The 22,276-nt window shown below is 42.3% G+C and overlaps 1 protein-coding gene across 3 annotated transcripts in view; it reads right to left on the bottom strand.

Annotated features, from left to right (window-relative positions):
- Window positions 1–22,276, bottom strand: part of TP53BP2 (tumor protein p53 binding protein 2) — a 67,573-nt gene that overhangs the window by 33,618 nt on the left and 11,679 nt on the right. Inside the window, exon 2 of one of the 3 annotated variants that reach the window (XM_055419828.2) lies at window positions 5,884–6,070. In XM_055419828.2, coding sequence (XP_055275803.2) covers window positions 5,884–6,070 — 187 coding nt within the window. Of the gene's footprint in view, window positions 1–5,883; window positions 6,071–22,276 lie in introns of those variants that run through there. The other 2 variants (XM_055419827.2, XM_055419826.2) reach the window with 2 other exon arrangements.

Raw genomic sequence — 22,276 nt, 5'->3', positions numbered from 1 at the left:
CACCAGGCCTCCCTGTCCATCACCAACTCCCGGAGTGCACCCAAACTCATGTCCATCGAGTCGGTGATGCCATCCAGCCATCTCACTCTCTGTCGTCCCCTTCTCCTCCTGCCCCCAATCCCTCCCAGCATCAGAGTCTTTTCCAGTGAGTCAACTCATCGCATGAGGTAGCCAAAGTATTGGAGTTTCAGCTTTAGCAGACCCTCTACCTCCTCACAAAAAAAAATCTCACATACACACATACTTTATTTCAAAAGAAATGAAGAGACTTCCAGTCCATGTTGAGTGTGGACCTTCTAGGTCAGAAGCTAAGGTCCTAATGGCCTGCAGTGACAAAATGTATATATCAGGCTTAGGCCAGCACAAGCTGAAATACACTTCAAAGGTTCTCAAAGCTGCCCATTTACCCCTCCAACGACATCCATCCCTCATCCTGGCGTCCATGTCTATGTGACTTTGAACAAGCCATTCCCAGCACTGAGAACTGTCCCCAGTACCCTCTTCTCCTGCAGATGGAGCACCTCCATCTATTCCTGAAGTCTCACTCTGTATGAGAGAAATGTCTGCTGATTCCTGTTTTTACTTTGACAGCACACGTTCATCTCTCTCTTCTTTACAATCAAACACAGTTCCTAGCAAACAACAAGAATCCAAGATATGTTCTCTCAGCAAATAAACCAGAGAGGAGTAAGGAAATGGAGATGGCAAGTAAAAGTTACCATTTTTTAAAATTTTTACTTTTTGACCACACATCATGTGGGATCTCAGCTCCCTGAACAGGGATCGAACCTGCGTCCCCTGCGTTGGAAGCACAGTCTTAACCACTGGACAGCAGGGAAGTCCCAAAAGCTACTTATTTTAAAAGACAGTTAAAGGAAATGGGAAACTTGAGAAGCTAACAAAGTGGAAATAACATATTTACTATTTTTAAAATGGGACACCTTGGACAAGTTATAGCAAAAAAAAAAAAAAGAGGAGTTGAAAACAGTTATTACTTGTTGAGTGTGAACACTAAATGTGCCAGGGGCTATGCTGCTGCTGCTGCTAAGTCACTTCAGTCTTGTCCGACTCTGTGCGACCCCATAGACGGAAGCCCACCAGGCTCCCCTGTCCCTGGGATTCCCCAGGCAAAAACACTGGAGTGGGTTGCCATTTCCTTCTCCAATGTGTGAAAGTGAAAAGTGAAAGTGAAGTCACTCAGTCGTGTCCGACCCTTAGCGACCCCACAGACTGCAGCCTACCAGGCTCCTCCATCCATGGGATTTTCCAGGCAAGAGTACTGGAGCCCCTTCAAATGTCAGGTTCTAGGATTCTCACACAATCCTGTGCAATCGATTCATTTATTATCCCAATTCTGTAAGAAAAACACTTAAGGATTATAGAGATTAAATATCTTGTCCGAAGTTATAAAGCTAATAAATGAAAGAGACAAGATGTTGACACCCATGACCTTGCTCTTAATCAAAACATCATACAAACAATCCTCAGATTAATTATGAATTCTCTGCAACCAATCAAAATCCCCAAAGAACTTTTCATGGAACCTTTCAAGGTAATTCTAAAACATATCTGAAAAAGAAAATACACAAGAATAGTACAGGAGCACAATAAAATAAGCAGTTGCCTTTGCAGATACCCAATCTATTATAATGTGAGAGGTGGACCATGAAGAAAGCTGATTGCCGAAAAATTGATGCTTTTGAACTGTGGTGTTGGAGAAGACTCTTGAGAGTCCCTTGGACTGCAAGGAGATCCAACCAGTCCATTCTAAAGGAGATCAATCCTGGGTGTTCTTTGGAAGGACTGATGCTAAAGCTGAAACTCCAATACTTTGGCCACCTCATGCGACGAGTTGACTCACTGGAAAAGACTCTGATGCTGGGAAAGGTTGGGGGCGGGAGGAGAAGGGGACGACAAGAGAATGAGATGGCTGGATGGCATCACCGACTCTGTGGACATGAATTTGAGTGAACTCCGGGAGTTGGTGATAGACAGGAAGGCCTGGCGTGCTGTGATTGATGGGGTCGCAGAGAGTCGGACACGACTGAGCGACTGAACTAAACTGAATCTATTATAAAACTAGAGTAAATTAAAACTATTTGGTCCTCATCAAATTTTTGCATCTGGTCTCATGTCACTGGATATATTCTAGTGTCTCCTAGTTTATAATCTATGGGAACTTAAGAGCATGCTCCGTTCCGTTCCATCGCTCAGTCGTGTCCAACTCTTTGCGACCCCGTGGACTGTAGCCTACCAGGCTTCTCCGTCCATGGGATTCTCCAGGCAAGAATACTGGAGTGGGTTACCATTTCCTTCTCCAAGGGATCTTCCCGACCCAGGGATCAAACCCGGGTCTCCCGCATTGGAGGCAGACGCTTTAACCTCTGAGCCACGAGGGGAACTAAGAGTATGCTACTGCTGTGTAAAAATTGTATAAATCTTAATTATCTTGAATTGGTTCATAGTACTTTTCAGGTCTATTATATCCTTCTACTTCTCTGTATATTCATTTTATTAATTTTTGAGAGTTTGATATTGAAACTCCAATTAAAAACTTTAATTTACTTACTTAAAAAAATAATTGCAATATATAGTGGAACTATATGTAACTTTGTTCTGTATTTTCCAAGTCTTTGTAAATGAGTTATCATATTTTCATAATTTAAAAACTAAGAAAAATAAAATTAAAAAAAACTATCTATTTGGTCCTATCAGAAGAAAAAAATAAAAGTAACTGGCTGAAGCTTATAGAAACATACTTCCTATGAGATATAACAAGACTATGAAGAGAAGTTTCACATCAGTAAGGAAGAAACCAAGTGTCCTCAATAAGACACTTAAAAAAATTCACTATCCACCTGGGGGAAAATATATTAGATCTCTAATTCACACTAGTCAGAAAAATTAATGAGAAAGAAGGGAAGGGTGGCGAGGGAAGGGAAAAAACTTTGAAATTTAACGGTACGAAACAAGAGGAGACTATGTTTACAGCCTTAACATAAAGAAAAGACTTTTTAAAACAACACACAACTAGGCCTGAGTTCTAGAAGAGTTGTATTTTTCTATAACATCTACAAATCAAGAAGGAAAAGGGCAAAAGTCAAAAGAGACATGAGCAAACACTATAATGAAACAATCTTTTTTTTTAATGGAAATCCAAGTGGCCAGTAGATAAATGAAAAATGAGCAACTTCAGCATCAGCTTAGCAAAAGTAAGAATTTATTTTATTAGTATCTTTTTTTGATGAGGGATACTTTTAGAAATAACTGGTAAAAGTGTGAATTTCTACAGCCTTTGCTGAGGGAAATCTGGTGAAATATATTCAAATTTAAAATGTGTGAACCTTTAAGCAAGCAATTCCTGGTTATCTACCCTAGAAAAATGCTTGCACGTGATCAAAAGGCTTCTACAAAGCCTTCTACTGCAGCATTTATAGAAACAAGAGAATTAATTGAAATGTTAGTGAATAAAGAAATGGTTAGATCAACTGCAGTTTGTGCGTAATACTATGGAAAATTATGATAATTAAAAACAATGGTGTAGATTTACACAAGCTAATCAGAAAAGACCTCCAAGCTATACTGTAAGGTAAAATGATAAATTGCAGATAGCGAGATGTATGATACTGTTACATAAAGAAAAAAGTAGAGATGACACAAAACTATTTCTATAATTACATTACAGAGAAAAGTCTGAAAAGTTATCTGCTAAAATTATAAGCAATTATACATCAAGCGACACAAAATGGGCTTGTGGGAGAGATTTCCATTCCATCTGTATTATTTGCCTTACAAAAAAGAATCCATTCATGTGGTTTTTTTTTTTTTAATTAAAAAATGAGAAGAAAGAATCTTTTAAACATCCTCATTACATAGCAAGGGCTACTGAACTCAAGTGAGCAAGATACTAGAGAGGAAAGGGAAACAGTGGAATCAAGAGTTTCAAGGGAGAGGGTGAGCCTTGGCAAAGGAAGAAAGTCAGAAAGAAGGGTAGCCACACATCCGGAGGAACCTGAGGTAAGCACTGGGGGACGAGACTAAGGAAGTTCACGGCGCATGGTCTCAATCACTTCACTTTGAGCAAGTTATTTGCAGAATGCAGGGAGGCCACCAGAGCAGCTAGAAGCTCGTTTAGTCTTTCAGTAAATATTTACTGAGCACTCCCTCTGAGCTAGGGCACAGCAAGGAACGAGACAAGCAGGTCTCCACTCTTAAGGAGTTTACATTCTCGTGCATGTGTGTGAGGCTATGAGGATTAAAGAGGCAGCAGATTAATAAACACCCACAAAAACCAGACAGACACGTCTCATGCACAGGATCAAACCAGGATGATGTAACAGAGAGCCTCGTGCCTGCTTTAGTGGGAACCTCAGGAGAAACATCTCTGAAGAGCCAACGTGTTAGCTGCAATCCAAATGACCAGAAGGAACCAGCAACAACAAAATCTGGGAGTGCAGAAGGAGCAGCTGGCACCAGTAGCTCTGGGGTAGGAAACAGCTTCATTTGTCCAGGAACATAAAAAAGCTGCAAGAGGTGAGAAAGGAGGAAAATGGTACCAGATGACATCAAAGACCTCACAATCGAAAATCAAGACTTTGGATTTTATCCTAAGTAGAATAAAAAAGTTAAAACAAGAAAGTCAAACTATCAAATTTTAATTTAATAAGGATCACTTAGGGGGACTTTGCTGGTGGTCCAGTGGCCAAGACTCCATGCTACCAATGTTGGAGGCTCAGGTCCGATCTCTGGTCAGGAACTAAATCCCATATGCTGAAAAAAACTAAAAGATCTTACATGCCACAAGGAAGATTGAAAGAAGAGCCCACAGGATGCAACCAAAACCTAGCTGGCGCAGTCAAATAAATTTAACTTTTTTTTTTTTACAAAAAGGATCACTTGGGTTTCTTTACGAAAATGGCCTAATCTAGTTCCTATGTGAAGTAAGCAGCTCAGGGAAAGTGAAGGACGTCTTCCTGAACACCCAGCTGTAGGAAAATCAACCGAAGACGATTAAGAAGACTCGCCTGGGAAGCAGAGGGTGTTAGCTGAAGTCACACACCCATGAACAGTGTGAATGCAGTGAACACAGTGGGAAACTTGCACTTAGACAAACTCACCCCAAAGGGGAGAAAAAGGAAACAGCCAGGGCTCACCCAAGCTGTACACGAATAGAGCAGAACTCATGAAAAATTACTCCTTCATCTACAAACTCCTAAAGGGCCAAAAAGAAACCAGGCTGTCCCATTTCAGGGCTTCAAAGAACTAAGTAAGGGATCGATTTCAAGGCTTAAAATAATGACTATGATTTCACCACTGCCTCCTGCCACCATTGTAACTCAATACCGAAGAGCTCTCCCTAAAAACCTCCAAAGACTCAGAGACGGCAAAACGATCAGAATGGCTCAGAATGCCTCAAATTTCTAATGAAGTGAAACCACCCAAGCATACCCCAAAACACTTCTGAGCACAGTACATTTTACCCTAACACCCCCAGAAGCTTCCACCCCGTCTATCAGCTGCCTATCCTTTGACCTTTAATACTGTATTGTCTATGATGTGCTGCGGAAAAAGAAAACAGCAAGAGACTTTGGAGGAACCTCCCAGGTGGTTCAACTCCATGCTCCCAGTATGGGGGGAGCCCGGATACCTTCCTTGATCAGGGAGTTAGATCCCACATGCCACAACTAAGAGTTACAATGCCACAACTAAAGATCCCAAGTGTTGCACTCGGACCCAGCATAGTCAAAATAAATATTAAAAAAAAAAAAAAAGACTTTTGGAGGAGGCAACAAAACTGGGCTGAAAGCATTATCTCTGATAGACACCCTATTCTCCAGTTTCTCTGTGGATAAACAAGAAAGGCACACCATGCCCTCTCTAAACCTGATGATAATAAAGACGGCACGGCTGATGATGATGTACCAGAACCACACCACACTTCGGCCAGGTGGCAGTCGCTCTCGCCAGGTTCTTTGCACAAGTCCACCACGTCTCTGCAGATGGTTTCCGGAGTGACAGGGACTTCTGTGAAGTGCTGCTCATTGTTGCTGAGGTACACAGTAAGAAACATCTGGAAACAGAAGGAGAAACAAAAGGGTTATCAGTACCATCTACACTGGTGCTGGTCACTTCCCACTTACTTTAGATTCCTTTCCCCGACTGTCTTAACTGAAATGCAAATGCACAACAGGACCATCTGGCTGTCTCCAGGCCCAAGGTGGAGAGGGGCCCGGAGCTTTGCTGATGGTCCCTGCCCTCCCTTCATCAGCTGCACCTGAAGAACCCGTGGGCATCCCTGGAGCCCAGTAAGCACATCAGTGCACACAAAAGGTCAAGTTAAATCTTCCTCTGATATTTTATTTATGTCATTTGTTTACCAAGACTTCTGTAGTTCGTAGTATGATGTGCCAGGCCCACACTATAAAGAGATTCTCCCATCAGCCCTGTGAGGATGATCAGGAGATGATGGTCATACAAACACAGGCTTAACTGAGTAAAGTCTCTTTCGGGAAGGATACAAGAACAAAATGTGTTGCTGCTGAAGGTAGGGATGGGAAAAGGGGACAGAACTCAGAGGGTATCTAATATTTATACCATGTACAATGTATCACCTATTCAAACAATTCTATTTTCAAATCTAAGATGTTTTAATCAGATTAGATACATACTTTAAAGCATAAGTCAGTGATGGCTCAGTGGTAAAGAATCCGTTTGTCAATACAGGAGACACGAGGTCAATTCCGGATCCAGAAAGATGCCACATGCCTCGGAGCATTAACTATAGAGCCTGTGCTCTAAAGCCCACAGGCCACAACTACTGAAGCCCACACACCCTAGAGCCCATGCTCCACAACAAGAGAAGCCACCCCAATGAGAAGCCCCTACATGGCAACTCGAGAGTAATCCCTGCTCGCTGCAACTAGAGAAAAGCCCATGCAGCAACAAAGACCCAGCACAGCCAAAAATAAAAATGAATAAATAAAATTATTTTTTAAAAGGTTAAGTATTCATCAATAAGGTGTAAGTAGAAATGAATGGCTGTTGTGCTAAAACTGATATGACCTTGTATATAAACATTCAGACCAGCAGAAGATTTAGTCTTCCTCCCAGTAAAAACAGACACTATATCTTAAAAACAATTACTAAAGAATTCAAGTGTTCACACCTATCAAATAACAAAATAAAAAAATCAACCAAAAAAACAAAAACAGAACCGTTGTTAATTCCTAGCACTGAAAAAAACTGAGCAAATAAACAAACAAATTGTTGATTGATGACAATGCAAGTCAGCAAACCCCAAGCTCATTCATTCATTGAGGACTTACTCTGGGCAGATTAATGTGTATCAGGATTAAAACAAGTAAACAAAACCCAGACAATTTGAAAGGGTAATTCCACTGTGAGTTTTACATTCTGTGAAAATAATACTTATCAAAGAAAGAGAATGCAAAGGCTTTGAAACATGAACTTGATGGACCAGTACACATTCTGTAAAAACAATTAATGAGACTAAGCCAAACACTGCAGGCGTTTGGGTTTTAAGGCTATAACAAAACAGAAGGGGATTTCCTTGGTGGTCTAGTGGCTAACATTACAAGCTCTCCATGCAGGAGTCCTGGGTTCAATCCCTGGTCAGGGGACTAGATCCCACACACCACAAATAAGAGTTCACACGCCACAACCAGAGACCTCACACGCCGAAAACAAGACGGAGATGCCCTGCACTGCAACCAAGAACTGGAGCAGCCAAACAAATAACTTTTTTCCTTTTAAAGGCAGAATGAGTAGGATCTGCACTGTGATCACAATGACACAAGAATATCATACAAGCCACAGTGCCTGCCCTCAGTCACATGGCATCTCACCCAGCATAAACCTCTCTCCCCCTACCCCAGAAGTGAGAGCTGCATTAGGCTCTTCTTGTGGGGGAGGGGGCAGCGGGAGAGAGTCAGCACCTGACCAGGGATGATGATGGAAGCTGGCTAAAACAGCAGAGTGGCTGCCTCAAGGATCTGGTTTGAGTAAGTGGAGAAGACAACGTGCACAAGAGGAGGAGGCCCACTGGGTCAGTGGGCTCTGCCCCACGGGGCTTCCCTGCTCCTCCCTGCAGTAAACTATGTTTTCTCAAGGTAAGCCAAGTCTCCACTTCCTGCAACTGAAGCTCTTAACCCACAGAAACATGTATAACACAGAAAGGAACCCCCAAAACTGGAAAACAGAGACAGTAACCCATTACAGCTAGAAGGCAACTCAGAAACAAATTTTAAACTGCATGCTATCAAAAAATTAAAATGTATTAAAACAAAAGCTGCAAAATTTGTCAGCATGAGCTCAGAAGCTTTCAAGCTAACTGTATCAGGTTCTTCAAATTCTGATAAGCTGTGCTACATAAAGATACATAGTTCTAGGCCTCCACTCAGCCAACAAGGCAGCACTTTAAAACTGCTACACAAAATGAACACAGGTTTCCACCCTGGTGAGACTCTGGATACATTCACAGCACATGTAACCAGGGAGATAATCAATTTTCACTTTAGGATTAAAGAGTACTCCTCCTCGATACTCCCTACCGTCATCAGAACTTTCTCTGAAATTTAACACTTCAAACATAGGAACTGTTTTCATTGTAAATATGAGACTAAGAGGCATTTATCAAATTATAGAAATATTTAGTAAACTGTATATACACAAAACAGGCTTTCCCAGTGGCTCAGCAGGTAAAGAATCTGCCTTCAATGCAGGAGACACAGGAGATGAGAGTTTGATCCCTGGGTCGGGAAGATCCCCTGGAGGAGGAAATGGCAACCCACTCCAGTATTCTTACCTGGAAAATCCCATGGACAGAGGAGCCTGGCGGGGTACTGTCCAAAGGGCCGCAGAGTCAGACACAACTGAGCGACTGAGTACCCATATATACAAAACACATACTGCATCAACAAATAAGAGGTTATTTCCCGAGATAAAAGCACCTTACCTCATAAACGTCATCTTAAAGAGTCCTTTCACACACATTATCTCAGAAACTTACATCAACTCTCAGATAAGCAGAGCAGATATTACTTTCTCTATAAATGAAGGAAAAGACTCATTTATAGAGTTTTTATGCTACTGCTGCTGCTAAGTCACTTCAGTCGTGTCCAACTCTGTGTGACCCCATAGACGGAAGCCCACCAGGCTCCCCCATCCCTGGGATTTTCCAGGCAAGAACACTGGAGTGGGTTGCCATTTCCTTCTCCAATGTGTGAAAGTGAAAAGTGAAAGTGAAGAATACTGGCTACTAAAATGAGAGGATGAGAGTACAATTCTGTTCTTCACCCACCCTCTACTCTTTCAGCTGTTCCTTATAGCAGAAGAGTATTAGGAAACGCTCTATTTAACCCCAGTAAAAATCCCCAGGAGGAGGGCAAGGCAGTCCACTCCAGTATTCTTGCCCAGAGAATCCCCATGGACAGAGGAGCCTGGTGGTCTACAGTCCACAGGGTCGCAAAGAGTTGGACATGACTGAGTGACTAAGCACACAACCAAACTTGGATAGAGATCTGGTGATTGACTTTTTAGAAAACAACGGCTTCATTTATTTAAAAGTATAAACTATAGATACGAATGATGAGAAACGTGTTCTAAGATCACTGCACTTTTCCCCCAAAACCCCACAGGATTAACACTGGTGTGAGTGGTGAGTGAACCCCATTCAGACACACCTGAAGACAGCTCTGTAGTGACTGTTCTGGGCTGAGTGCTCCAAGGCCAGGCCGGCAATGTGAGCTGCTCCTGATGCCCAGGTGGGAAACCTAGGTTCTTACCCCAGACTTGTTAATCATTATTAGGGAAGTAATGTCACCTCTCTGAATCCCAGTCTCCTGGTCTTCAAAATAAGAGTCCTAAGTTCCCTGAGAGCTGCCATTTAGTTCGGGTGTTTACTGGGTATCATAGCAAGAGCCAACTTCTTCACAAGAGTCCACAACCTGGAAGGGAGCTATTCAGTCGCGAAGTAAGGACCTGAATAAAGGCAATGGACAGAGCAGGAAAGAACAGATTCAACAGAAAGACTGGATCTGGTGACTAAATGTGGGGTATGGGGCTGAGGGGGTGTGAACTAAACAATTCATAGCAAATTCAGGAGGAAAACCAGGCTTGCTCCGCTCTGAGATTATGGTAGCAGCAGGTGTGGGATGAGAGAAAACCAAGAGTTTCGTTTGGATGAGCTGACCTGGGACCACCTGCCCTCACCCCCTCTCCAGTCTGCACGGCCTTCTGACCTTCTCCACACTCTGCTCCTTGCTGTCCACCCCCTGGAGCCCACGCATCCTGTTCCTGACTGCCATGTTGTTGGCTCGAAACCTCCATGGAGCTTCCGGGGTGGACTCTGAATCTGGCGCCAGGCAAGGAGGGCAGGGAGAGACAGAAGGAAGGCAGCCCACTCCGGACTGGCAACTGGCCTTTCAGTAAGCAAGGCAGCTTGCTCAGGAGACTGGTCTTGGGGGCTGCAGGGCCAGTGGCTCCCCGAACCCTGCCCAACAGAATGGTAAAAGCTTCTGGGTTCCCCCCCCTTGCCGGGTTCAGTCTCCAGCCTGCGTCCTTGGGCAGCTTGAGCCTGGGGCAGCAGGCAGGCGGAGGGCACGTTCCAAGGATAGGAAAGCGGGTGAACGGCCTCCAAGTGCCTGGGTCAGCTTGCAGCTCGAGCCTGCGGTCACGTCTTCTTGATGACCTTCCCCGACAAACGTTCTTCCCTGTGTGCCAGCATGGCCTGCCGCGCATCTCCCTGGGTCTTGACACAACCACTTCCTTCCTTTCGCTGGTCATCCTGCCTAATATCCCACCACCACCCTCAAGACGCGCATGTGTCCACCCACACATGCACACACGCACACATGCCCTTCCCCACTTTCTCTCTCTCCCTGGCACAGTGACCAACATACCACATATTATATTTATTTCACTTGCTTTTACTGTCTTCCCTGCTAGAACGGACGGTCCATGAAGCCCAGGGTTTTGTCTGTTAAATATGGCATCCTTAGCACCTTGAACTGTGCCTCAAGTGAAGTGAAGTCGCTCAGTCGTGTCTGACTCTTTGCGACCCATCAGGCTCCTCTGTCCATGGGATTTTCCAGCAAGAGTACTGGAGTGGATTGCCATTTAGTGTGTGTTTAGGAATGAATAAATACCGCAGCTGCTACTGCACTTGACAGATTCACCTCTGATTTATTTTCACAGTAAGTTTCCCACAGGTATTGATAGAAGGCAGAGCAGACAGTATACAGCACAGCTATACACACTGACAGAAGTTAGTGTCCTCTCCTCTTCTTTGGATCATGCTATGCCATTCTACTTCAACATCCTTTTCATTCATGCAAGATTTAGAGGCTATCTATGTTATGGTTTAAGTTCTCATGGAGACATAATCTTTATTAAGTAGCCGCTACAGCACGCACGGTACAGAAGGAGAGACAGCGCTGGACAGTGCCGTGTGGAGAGGGACACAGCCAGCCCAGGCGGATAAATACCCCAGCCCGGCTCCCTCCTTAGGTCATCCATCCTACCCCTCCTCACTGGACAGACCCAGCTAGAAGTCGGATGGAAAGGGAGGCTGCTGATGCCTTTACAGAAGTCAGCTTCCTGGCGCACAAAGCAGGTGGAGACACGCAAGCAAAAGATGCTTCCCCGCTCCATGCTCAAACTCAATGACTTCAACCCCTCGATGGGGAGAGAGGGCTCCTGAGCCACGATCTAAACAGCATGAGAACACAAGGTGCAGGAAGAGAAGAGCCCAAGCAGAGGGAAGAACAAATGCCAAGGCCCCAGGAGGAATCAAGCTTGTCACACTGGTGGAAGAGGAAGGTCACTCTGACAGAGTGAGCAGGAGAAAAGGATTATAGGAGATTAACTCAGAGACGAGATCATGCATAGAAGCCACAGTCCTCAAGCTGTGGTGCAAACAGAGGGTTTATTAATCACAGATGGCAAGGCCCCACCCTCAGAGATTCTCATTCAGTAGACCAGGGGTGGGGACAGCGATTCTGCATTTCTAAGAAGCTCTCTGGAGATGCTGATACTGTGGCTCCAGAAACTGCAAGCCGAGAACCATTGTTCAAAGACCCAAAGGCAGGAGCAAGGAATCTGGATTTTAATCTAAGAGGCCATTGGAGGCAAATCATTAGAGACAAAAAGATTAGATTAGTGGTTGCCAGGGGCTGGGGGACTGGCTACTAACAAGTACAGGGCTTCTTTTCAAGGTGATGAGAATGTTCTGGATTTAGTGGTGATTGCTGTACCAACTTGTAAACATACTAAAATCCACTGAATTGGATACTCCAAAATGGTGGTATGTAAATCACATCTCAATTTTTTAGAAAAGAAGTCACTGGAGGATTTTGAACAGAGTATTGAAGTCATTTTTTAAAAAAATTACTCTGGCTACTAAATGAATAGATCAGAGAGGCAGGCATGAAAGACCCATTAAGGGGAAATGTAGCACATAAAGGGGCTTCACTGATGGCTCAGCAGTAAATGAGGGAAACAGAAGGATATGGGTTCGATCCCTGGGTCAGGAAGATGCCCTGGAGGAGGGTATGGCAACTGACTCCAGTATTCTTGCCTGGAGAATCCCACAGACTGAGGAGTCTGGTGGGATACAGTCCATAAGGTCGCAGAGTCAGACACGACTGGAGGGACTTAGCACGCACACACGCAGCACATAAAACGAGATACAATGGTAGCACAGACTGCAGGTAACAGCAAGTGGTGAAAAATGGCTGGATCGGGGTTATATTTTGAAAGTAGAGTCAACAAGACTTGCCTGATGGACAGAATGTGGGATGCAGCCATAGAAATTGAATGAACGTAGATTCGGTGTCTAAGCAACAGAGTAAACAGTGGTGTCATTTACTATGAGGAAGGAGGAACAGATTAGGGAAGGGCCCACAGGACTGGGGCCTCGTCCAGAAGTCCCATAGAGGACAAGGACCCAGTAAAGGATTAGAAAAGATCCATCCATAAAAATGGAAAGAAACACAAAGGAATGTGGAATACTCAACTAAGTGAAATAAAGCTTAGCGATCTTAGAAATGAGAATGAGGACAGTTCTCCAGGCTGGGCAAGACAGAGGTTGCTGGATGCCTTGACCAGTGCTGTCTGAGGAATGAAGTCGAAGGCCTGTTTGAGACAGGCTGAGAGCACAAGGGAAGGATGCAGAGACTCAGAACAGAAAGAAAGAGAAAAAACAAGGACTTCCCTGGCAGGCCAGTGGTTAAAACTCAGCACTTTCAATGTAGGGGGCATGCTGATCCCTGGTCGGGAAACTAAGATCCCATATACTGCATGGTGCAGTCAAAAAAAAAAGAAAGGTGGAGATTATGGAGCCACAGATGGAAGAAGACAGAGTAAAAGCGGTGCTTTGTTTCTTCTTTATTTCAACGTGGAGTTTTTACAGAACATTTTAATGGATGGACTTATTCAGTCAAGAGGGGAATGCTGTTGATGATGCTGACTCTGTATCTCTACTCACTGTCTATTCCTAGGCCAGTACTCACTGCCCAGTGGCAATCTGTGTCTGGAGAACCCACAAATGCTTCATGCTCAGCTTGGCCAAACCAGCACAGTCCCATTTTCACTGACTTTCTTTTCTGTAGTGATTATCTTACTTTTTAGGTTACAAAGATAGTTTTATCAAGTTTGACAATTTCTTAATTGGACACCACAGCACAGTGACAACAAGCCAGCTGGAAGAGGTGGCTTTGAGCCGTGACTGTGTGACAGCTGATGTGCAGCTGAGGACAGGTGTCTTCCTGACCATCCCAGAGAAGGGGTGGGAGACAGGGACCACCCACCAGCCCCAGCTGCTCCTGGTGGCCATGAGACCTCCAACTGCCACATTTCCCCCTAGAAAATTTCCATTAGAACAAAAAGGGATCACGTCACTTGAAATAAACAGTTTAAACTCATTTCACCCAACTTAAAATTTATAGACATTAAGTATGTCCCCTTGTATTTATATATCACTTATAATTTAAAATCTTTTCATTATAATCTGCCCATAATTATAGACTTTATTGTGATAATTCGTAGTTGTTACAAATTTTACAGAGGAAGTAAATCAGGAATTTTCTCAATGAATATCTCTTCTCACTTTATTTGGAAGAGGAACACAACAACATAAAAAGATGTTGTTGCTAAGTTGGGCGGGAGGAGAGGGATGGCCTGGGCGTTCGGGGTCAGTAGATGCAAACTATCACACTTGGAAAGGATGGACAGCAAGGTCCTTACAACACAGAGGACTATATCCAGTCTCCTGGGATAAACCATACTGGGAAAGAATATATATATTTTTTAAACATAAAGAAAAGAGAGTCAAGTCAAAAGAAAAGGCTACTTAAACTAACCTATCATGCTAACCTGAGAAAAAGTAGGCACACAGGCTCTTTATACTTTCTTTTTATCTTTGTTTCATAAGTGGACTGTGCTACACAAGATCACTCTTCAGAGTGTAATTTAATTCCCTAAAAAATAAAACAAAAGAAGAAGCTCTTTTTATTTCATTTTGATGAAGCAGTTTTATCAGCCTGTTGAAAACTTACTAAAGAAAAAAATTTTAACCTGCTCTATCAACTAAGTCCTTCTGAAAACAATAATTTTGGCCAAAAATTCATGATCTTTAATAATAAAAAAATAAAATGGCTAAATCTTAGAACTTTTCAGCGTCTAATACCAAAACATTTCAGAAGGAAAAAGCACAAAAAGCGAAACTTTCAAGAATGTGTCAGGTATGTACTGTTTTGTTACAAAACAGTATTCACCATATCCCACTATACAAATGGAAAAATATAATACATGTACACAGAAATACAGTACAAACAAACAAAAAGACCTCATCAAATTAACAGTAGTAATGTTTGGTGGTAAGATTATGAAATGAATTTAGGGGGACTTATCTAGGCTTAAATGTTCTAGAATGATTAAACATTACTTGGATAATAAAACTGATAAAGAATCAATAATTAAATTAATAAGGCAAACATTTTTATTACCTGGTCCTTGCTATGTGATATATATGGCAAGTATCTGTCTGACAATATTGTTTTCTAGGGTCACCAACTTTAGCCAGGGACTAAAACCTAACAATCAAGAAATATATCTTGGAACTTCTCTGGTGGTCCAGTGGTTTTAAGAATCCACCGTCTAGTTGCAGGGAACACGGGTTTGACCCCTTGTCAGGGAACTAAGGTCCCACGTGCTGGGAGGCAACTAAGCCTGTGTGCCGCAATTACTGAGCCTGCAAATACACACACACACAAAAGAAATACATCTTAAACATCCACTGCATTAGAATGAAATATTATTCAGCCATAAAAGGAATGAGATACTGATGCATACTACACACAGATGAACTCTGAGAACACTATACTCAGTGACAGAAGTCAGGCACAAAAAGAAACACCACAATATTCAAATCCATAGAGACTACAAGTAGATGAATGTTTACCAGGGATTGGGGGGAGGGGGAATAGCATGTAACCCTAGAGGATGTTTTTCTCTAAGGTGATGAAAATGTTCTGGAATTACCGGTAGTTAACACTGTGAATACACTAAAAACAAAACAAAACAAAAACACTGAATTACATACTTTATAGGGTGAATTTTATGGTATGTGAATTATATCACAATTTTAAATGCCCACTACATGTTTACTATGTGATCCAAAAATCTCTTAAGGGAAACAAAATTTACTCATGAAAAAAACTTAATACCAAATTAAGAACAACTTAGTACCAAATTACATGAGTGGAGCTGTAAGTAAAACGAAAATTCAGAAAGGAGAAAGATGAATGTGATCTGAGGCAGACTGAGGTTTCAGCGAACATGCATACATTAATGGCAAGCATAAAGAAAGAACTTCTGGGTTTCCCAGGTGGCGCCAGGGCTAAAGAACCTGCCTACCCATGGAGGAGACAGAAGAGAGGTGGGGTGGACCCCTGCGTTGGGAAGATCCCCTGGAGCAGGAAATGGCAATCCACTCCAGTATTCTTGCCTGGAGAATCCCATGAACAGAGGAGACTGGCAGGTTACCATCCATAGGGTCACAAAGAGCTGGACATGACTGAATAGGCTTAGCAAGCATGCATGCATAAAGAAATAATAAAAAAGAAAAATAATAATCTATAGTAACCTTACTTCTAAAAATGCCATCTTATCCTGACTTTAGATTTCTGAAAACACCATATTCTCAAGAAAACAAAGATGACTCCCGACTCCCTTAGCTCCTTTCCCGTAAGGAAGAAATGAGAATGGAGTTTCCTGGAGTCAAATCGCCTAGGAGGCTACTGTGAGAAACTTGGTTATTCCACTGACTCACAAATGTGTTCCTGGGAACTTGTGACGGAAGTTATTTTTATCACGAGCACAGCAATAATCAGATCAAAACAACACATCAGCTTTCACAGCTGAACCTGCAGCTATGAGGACGATAAATTGCTGGGGTATCTGAAAATGCTCAGAGTCTAGCTTGGACGGAACAGAAGAGATGGCTTTTCTTCCCCTGATACCAGGTCAGCCCTTCCCATTGACAGAGACATGAACTGCTCACTTCTTCCCAACTTGTACATCAAGAACTTCATGTTTTTAAAAAACAGTAAGCATCAAATCTAATATATACTTAGGAGCAGAGGCTCTCACGGACAGACCATAGGGCAATACGAAAGGTAAAACACGGAGTGGGAAGGATAAATGTAAATTAAAACAATGAGGCATCACTTACAACTATTAAATTAGTCTGTGATTAAAAGGTAAGATCCAACAGAGATGAGACTGATTCATTCAAAGATATAATGATGGTACTAAAAATTGTTAAAAATCCCACTTGGAAAGTAAAGTGTATCATGTTATCAAAACCCATAAATTTACGTATACCCCATGAATTACCCTTACAGAAATAAATGAAGAAAAACTGTAAATGGCTGAAGATTTTTCACTGTGGTGTTGGAGCTATAAACAGTAAGACAGGAAACTAACATCCAGTAAGTTAAGCATGGAAGGGTAGTTGCTGGAGGGACTATGACCCAGGTGCCAACTACTCTAAGTATAGTGTTAGAAAATGGTAAGATAAGGTTACAAAATAGTAATATTAAGTTGTAGCTTTTAACTATTTAAAACATACGGATAGGACTTCCCTGGTGGTCCAGCGGTTAAGACTCCACTTCCACTGCAGGGGGCGCAGGTTTGATTCCCAGTTCAGTTCAGTCGCTCAGTCGTGTCCGACTCTCCTCAACCCCATGAATCACAGCACGCCAGGCCTCCCTGTTCATCACCAACTCCCGGAGTTCACTCAAACTCATGTCCACAGAGTCGGTGATGCCATCCAGCCATCTCATTCTCTGTCGTCCCCTTCTCCTCCCGCCCCCAACCTTTCCCAGCATCAGAGTCTTCTCTAGTGAGTCAACTCATCGCATGAACTAAAATCCCACCTGCTGCATGGCACAGCCAAAAAACAAAAATTAAACATATGGACACAGGAACTGTCTTGTACAGAATACGTAAGAGAAATCTGGTATTATGAGATGGGGCATAGACGTCACTTTAAATTTGTTTAAATATCAATGTTAATATAGTTTTACAATAATGTACAATTTAAAAGTATACACAACACAATACAAACTGTGATAATGTGAAAATATTTCCCTAAAAATAGTAAATAGATTTGATTCTTAAAGTGATCAATCTGAAGAGAAAGATTCAGGGAAGGATCAAACACCATTACATTAAGTTGCACCAGGCCTCCCCACACGCTCTGCACAGTAATTCATGCCCAAGTCATGTCTCAAGAAGGCTTGCCCTTCCAAAAATCCAAAGTCACAGACAATTTTCATTTAAAAAGAAGAAATCAAAGATTTATTTTTAAGAGTTCCATTTTAACAGGACATGTATGCACTGTAACTATAAAGTTATGCTATTAATACAAGGATGACTCATTTCAAAGAGGAATTATTTCAGATTAAAATTTGGAAGACTTTTCCAAAAGGAAATTAAAAAAAAAAAACTGACCAGGGCATTTACAAGAAATTTACTTTGTGTCAGAGGCTAAATTTATTCCTTTGACTGAAAAACCATTTTTCACAGGTAGAAAAACAGAACTAAGAGTTTAGGATGTTCCCTCTCATAGAAAGCAATTTAAGCTTTGCAATAAAAGTGTCAGAGTTTTGATTTATAAAATCTCAAATCACTTAGGTTTACCTAAGGAGGGGGGAATATATATATATTCATATATGAGAAAAAAATGTGTCCTTTAGAGGAAAATGAACCATCTATAAAAAGAGTGACATAAATCCTCCCCATTCTTACAACTCACAGGAAACTCACTATAGGGACAATCAGATAATAACAGTAGTAGTGAGATTAGAGAAAAGTCAAGATGGCTTCTGTATTTAATAATTCCCCTACGGAGACAGAAATGAAATGAAGAAAGGAAGACCCCAGACTACCTTCTAGAAGATGATGCTGCTACTAGGCTTCCTATAACCTGGTCAAGAAAAACACCTCTCTTAACACTAAGATACATAGAAAGGGGTTAAGAAACAGCAACAACAACCAAAGCTTCTTTCAGTCTCTCAAACATACAGAGCCATGCAGCCCAACTTTGGCTTCCAAACCGAGAAAGGCGTCAGAAATGAGATGCAAATCATACCAATCTTCCAGCATTTTCAGCCTCCTGCTCCTCAGAGACCTCACTGTCTGCTCCCGTGGTAACTCTGTCCCGTGGTAACTCTGCTCCAGGGGCCACGAACCAAGAACACGGGGTGGCTTGCTAGGCTCCCTGACTTGGACTTGCTCCGTTCCAAGGGTGGGCTGGGCTGCCCTCCTTCTGAAGGGGGTGTGCTGCCCAGTCACCCCAGCCTGGACAACCCTGCCGCCTCTCCCCAGTAGTTCAGTGGGCATCCCGACAGAGATCTCCGTGACGTCTCCCTCAGGAGCAGCAGGAACACTAAGTCTTTGAGTTCTTTCCCTCAGAGACACTCTCCAGCCTCCCTGATGATCGGTCCAACCTTGCTACAGCTATCAGACGATTGCTGCTGACAGAGGCTTACTATGTGCCATCTCTCCTGCCCAGAGTTTACTCCTGAGGCCATTAAACTGCTTTATAAAATCTTCATCAATTACCATGGGTCACATCTACTAATGTTCCATTAAAGATCAATGATATTTAAACCTACTTCTACACTAACTATACCACATATTCACTAAATGTACTGCATTTTGCTCAGGGAATACTTTAAACATCAGCCCATCAGTTTATATCAGACATGTGAGTTATTTAAAGAAAAATCCGGGACTTCCCTGTCAGTTCAATGGTTAAGAGTCCACAATTCTCAACCTAGATGTCCTTCTAGAGACCAATGGATAAAGAAGATGTGGTACATATATACAATGGAATGTTACACTCAGCCACAGAAGGAACCACTTTGAGTCAGTTCTAGGGAGAAGCATGAATCTCGAGTCTGTTATACAGAGTGGAGTCAGTCAGAAAAAGAAAAACAAAGATTGTATATCAACACATATATGTGGAATCTGGAAAAATGGTATTGATGAACCTATCCACAGGGAAGGAACGGAGGAGACACAGATGTAGAGAAAGGGCTCACGGACACAGTTGGGGAAAGAGAGTGGGGTAAGCAGAGAAAGCGGCATCAACATATACACACGATCACGTGTAAAGCAGACAGCTGGTGAAAAGCTGTTATATGTAACACAGGGAGCCCAGTCTGGTGCTCTGTGATAACCCAGAGGGATGGGATGCAGGGAGAGGAGGATGGCTCAACAGCGAGGTGATATATGTACAATTATGGCTGATGTCTGCTGCTGTATGGGAGAAACCAACACAACATTGTAAAGCAATTTTCCTCCAATTAAAAATTAACAGGAAAAAAAAAAAAGACTCCATGCTTCCACAGCAGGGGGCACGGGTTCCAGCTCTCATCAGGGAACTAAGATCCTGCATGCCGCATGGTGTGGCCAAAAAGTTTTTTAAATAAAATTAAATAAATACATTTTTTAAATAGAAAGGATTCATTAAAAAGAAAGAAAAACCATAAAATCATATTCAAAGGATTTCTTTATATCATAAACTATTTCTTTGGTCACGAGAGCAAATGAGTAGAGTCTAGAAATCAATGACACAAATTTGAACAGTTAAAAAAGTTCACCACACACGGTATTTCCTAGCCATTCATTCAGGATCATCTGGAGTACACAATCATTTTCTGAGACAACTACCATTCTGAGAAAAATGACATAGTAAATATGAAGTGGTTACTTTAATAGCGGGAAAAAAATTCATTACATACTGAAAAATAGTTGGTTTTAGATGTCTGATTACATAACCACTTCATCTACAGAAGCAGAGACGAGTCACCTCCCCTGAGACAGAGTCTTCTCTCATTAACGTCAGTCATTCAAAAGGAGCTCCTGGTTTGGTTTCCTCTCAATCCCACCTTCTTGCTGATTTCAGCATCTTTCATTCACCCATCCACTGGGATTTACTGAGAACCCACGTCACACTGGGAACACAGTGCTGGGAAAGCCTGCACTCTTCAGGGCAGAGAGAAGAGACTGATAAAAGACAAATGAGCAGAATAAAAGGCGATGTGATAGAGAAAGGCAGGTGATGGCAGGACCTGGCTAATCACGGTTGAGGGAGGCGCAGCTGAACTGAGGCTGAAGGAGCCGGCCTCTTGAAACACACGGGGAAGACATTCCAGGCAACGACCCCGAGCTGGGAACAGGCTTGGTCTGTGCCGTGACCACTAAGAAGGCCAGGGTATCAGGAATATAGGCACACACGAACAAGGACAGACAGGTAAACAGCTGATGAAGAGCCTTGAGGTCAACTATAAGGGATGCAGGCTGAAAAATAAGGGACATCACTAGAGTAGTTCTCAAACCATGGTCCCCAGACCAACAGTATCAGCATCGCCTGGGAACTTGCCAAAAACAGAAAGTCTCAGGCCCCCACCTAGACCTCCTGAATCGGAAAACCTTGAGGTAGGGCCCAGCAATCCCACTGAAGTTTGGGAACCACTGCACTGGGGCTTAGAAGCAGAGATGCAACATGAAACTAAATTTCTGGGTAAATGAACTACAGCATTAGTTCTTTCACCAATAGATAACAGCAGTGCATATTAACCTGTACAGTGTATATTAACTGTTAAAATGTCAACGGTTAACCCAGTGACAATCAAATCTTCACAGACTTTTAAACCTGTAATTTACCTGTACATCAACTATACTTCAATTAAAAAAAGAAAATCAGATTCTTATACAGTGGTATTTTATCTTTGCATATTTTTAATTTCAAGGAATTTCCAATCAATTATAAGAAATATAAAGACCTAAATCATAGAAGTTATCTGCTCCACAGTCACAGGCTCAAATCACCAAATGAGAAATCTAGAAAAGCTTTCTAGAATGATTCAAAACCATAAAATTGCCTCCAGCCCTGTCCCTCCCACAGACACGCACCTTCAGCCAGAAGGAAGCTTTCTTCTCTCTGCTTCTCAAGACGCTGTTCACACCATAGTTGTCTGGATCCTGGTCTTATCTGTCTCACTGGTCTATAAATTCCTTTGGTACAGAAGTTCTGGTCCTCAAATGCTTCCTCCCAGTTTTTCTCCTCTCCCGAAAAACACAATCTCAGTATCTGTCTGACACACAGCAAATCTTATTATGTGATTGTTCAACTGAACCGATACTGTGGCTCAGAGACTCAAAGTTCCCCGGACGATGGGAACATGAACAGGAAACAGATGTGAACAGTGTGTTCACGTCATCAGGCATAAGAAGCACTTATACGTGACCCCTCAGTGTAACTTCAAAGTGAGTTTTCTTAGAGCCAGACCACGTCTCAAGGGAAGAAAACAAAGCATTCTGCTTACTTTAGGACAACCTAAGAAATCTTTTCTCTCCTTTTCCACTATGCCAGAAGATTGATTTAGGCAAGATTTCAAATTCCAAAATATCTATCAAAGTCACTAGCTTGAAGCTACTCTGCTTCCAATGTCTGCCATAAACAAACAACAAAATAAAAGAGCTAAATAAATATACTTGACTAGTTAATTCTCCATCCCGACCTCAACCCTTCTCTATAAGCTTCATGTTGGCTGGTATGCTTTCTTCTAAGCTGAGCACTGCTGTCTTAGGAGCATGTCTTATTTTACACAAAGGCACCCTTATAGACTTCATTCTATCTTTTGCTTTCATTCACTAAGCATTGTATTTTTTAACAATTTTCACT

The sequence above is a fragment of the Moschus berezovskii genome, chromosome 17 (assembly GCF_049115385.1).
Source record: "Moschus berezovskii isolate FMDL1 chromosome 17, NW_MosBer_1.0, whole genome shotgun sequence".
NCBI lineage: Eukaryota > Metazoa > Chordata > Mammalia > Artiodactyla > Moschidae > Moschus > Moschus berezovskii.
This window is presented reverse-complemented; position numbering and strand designations above follow the sequence as displayed.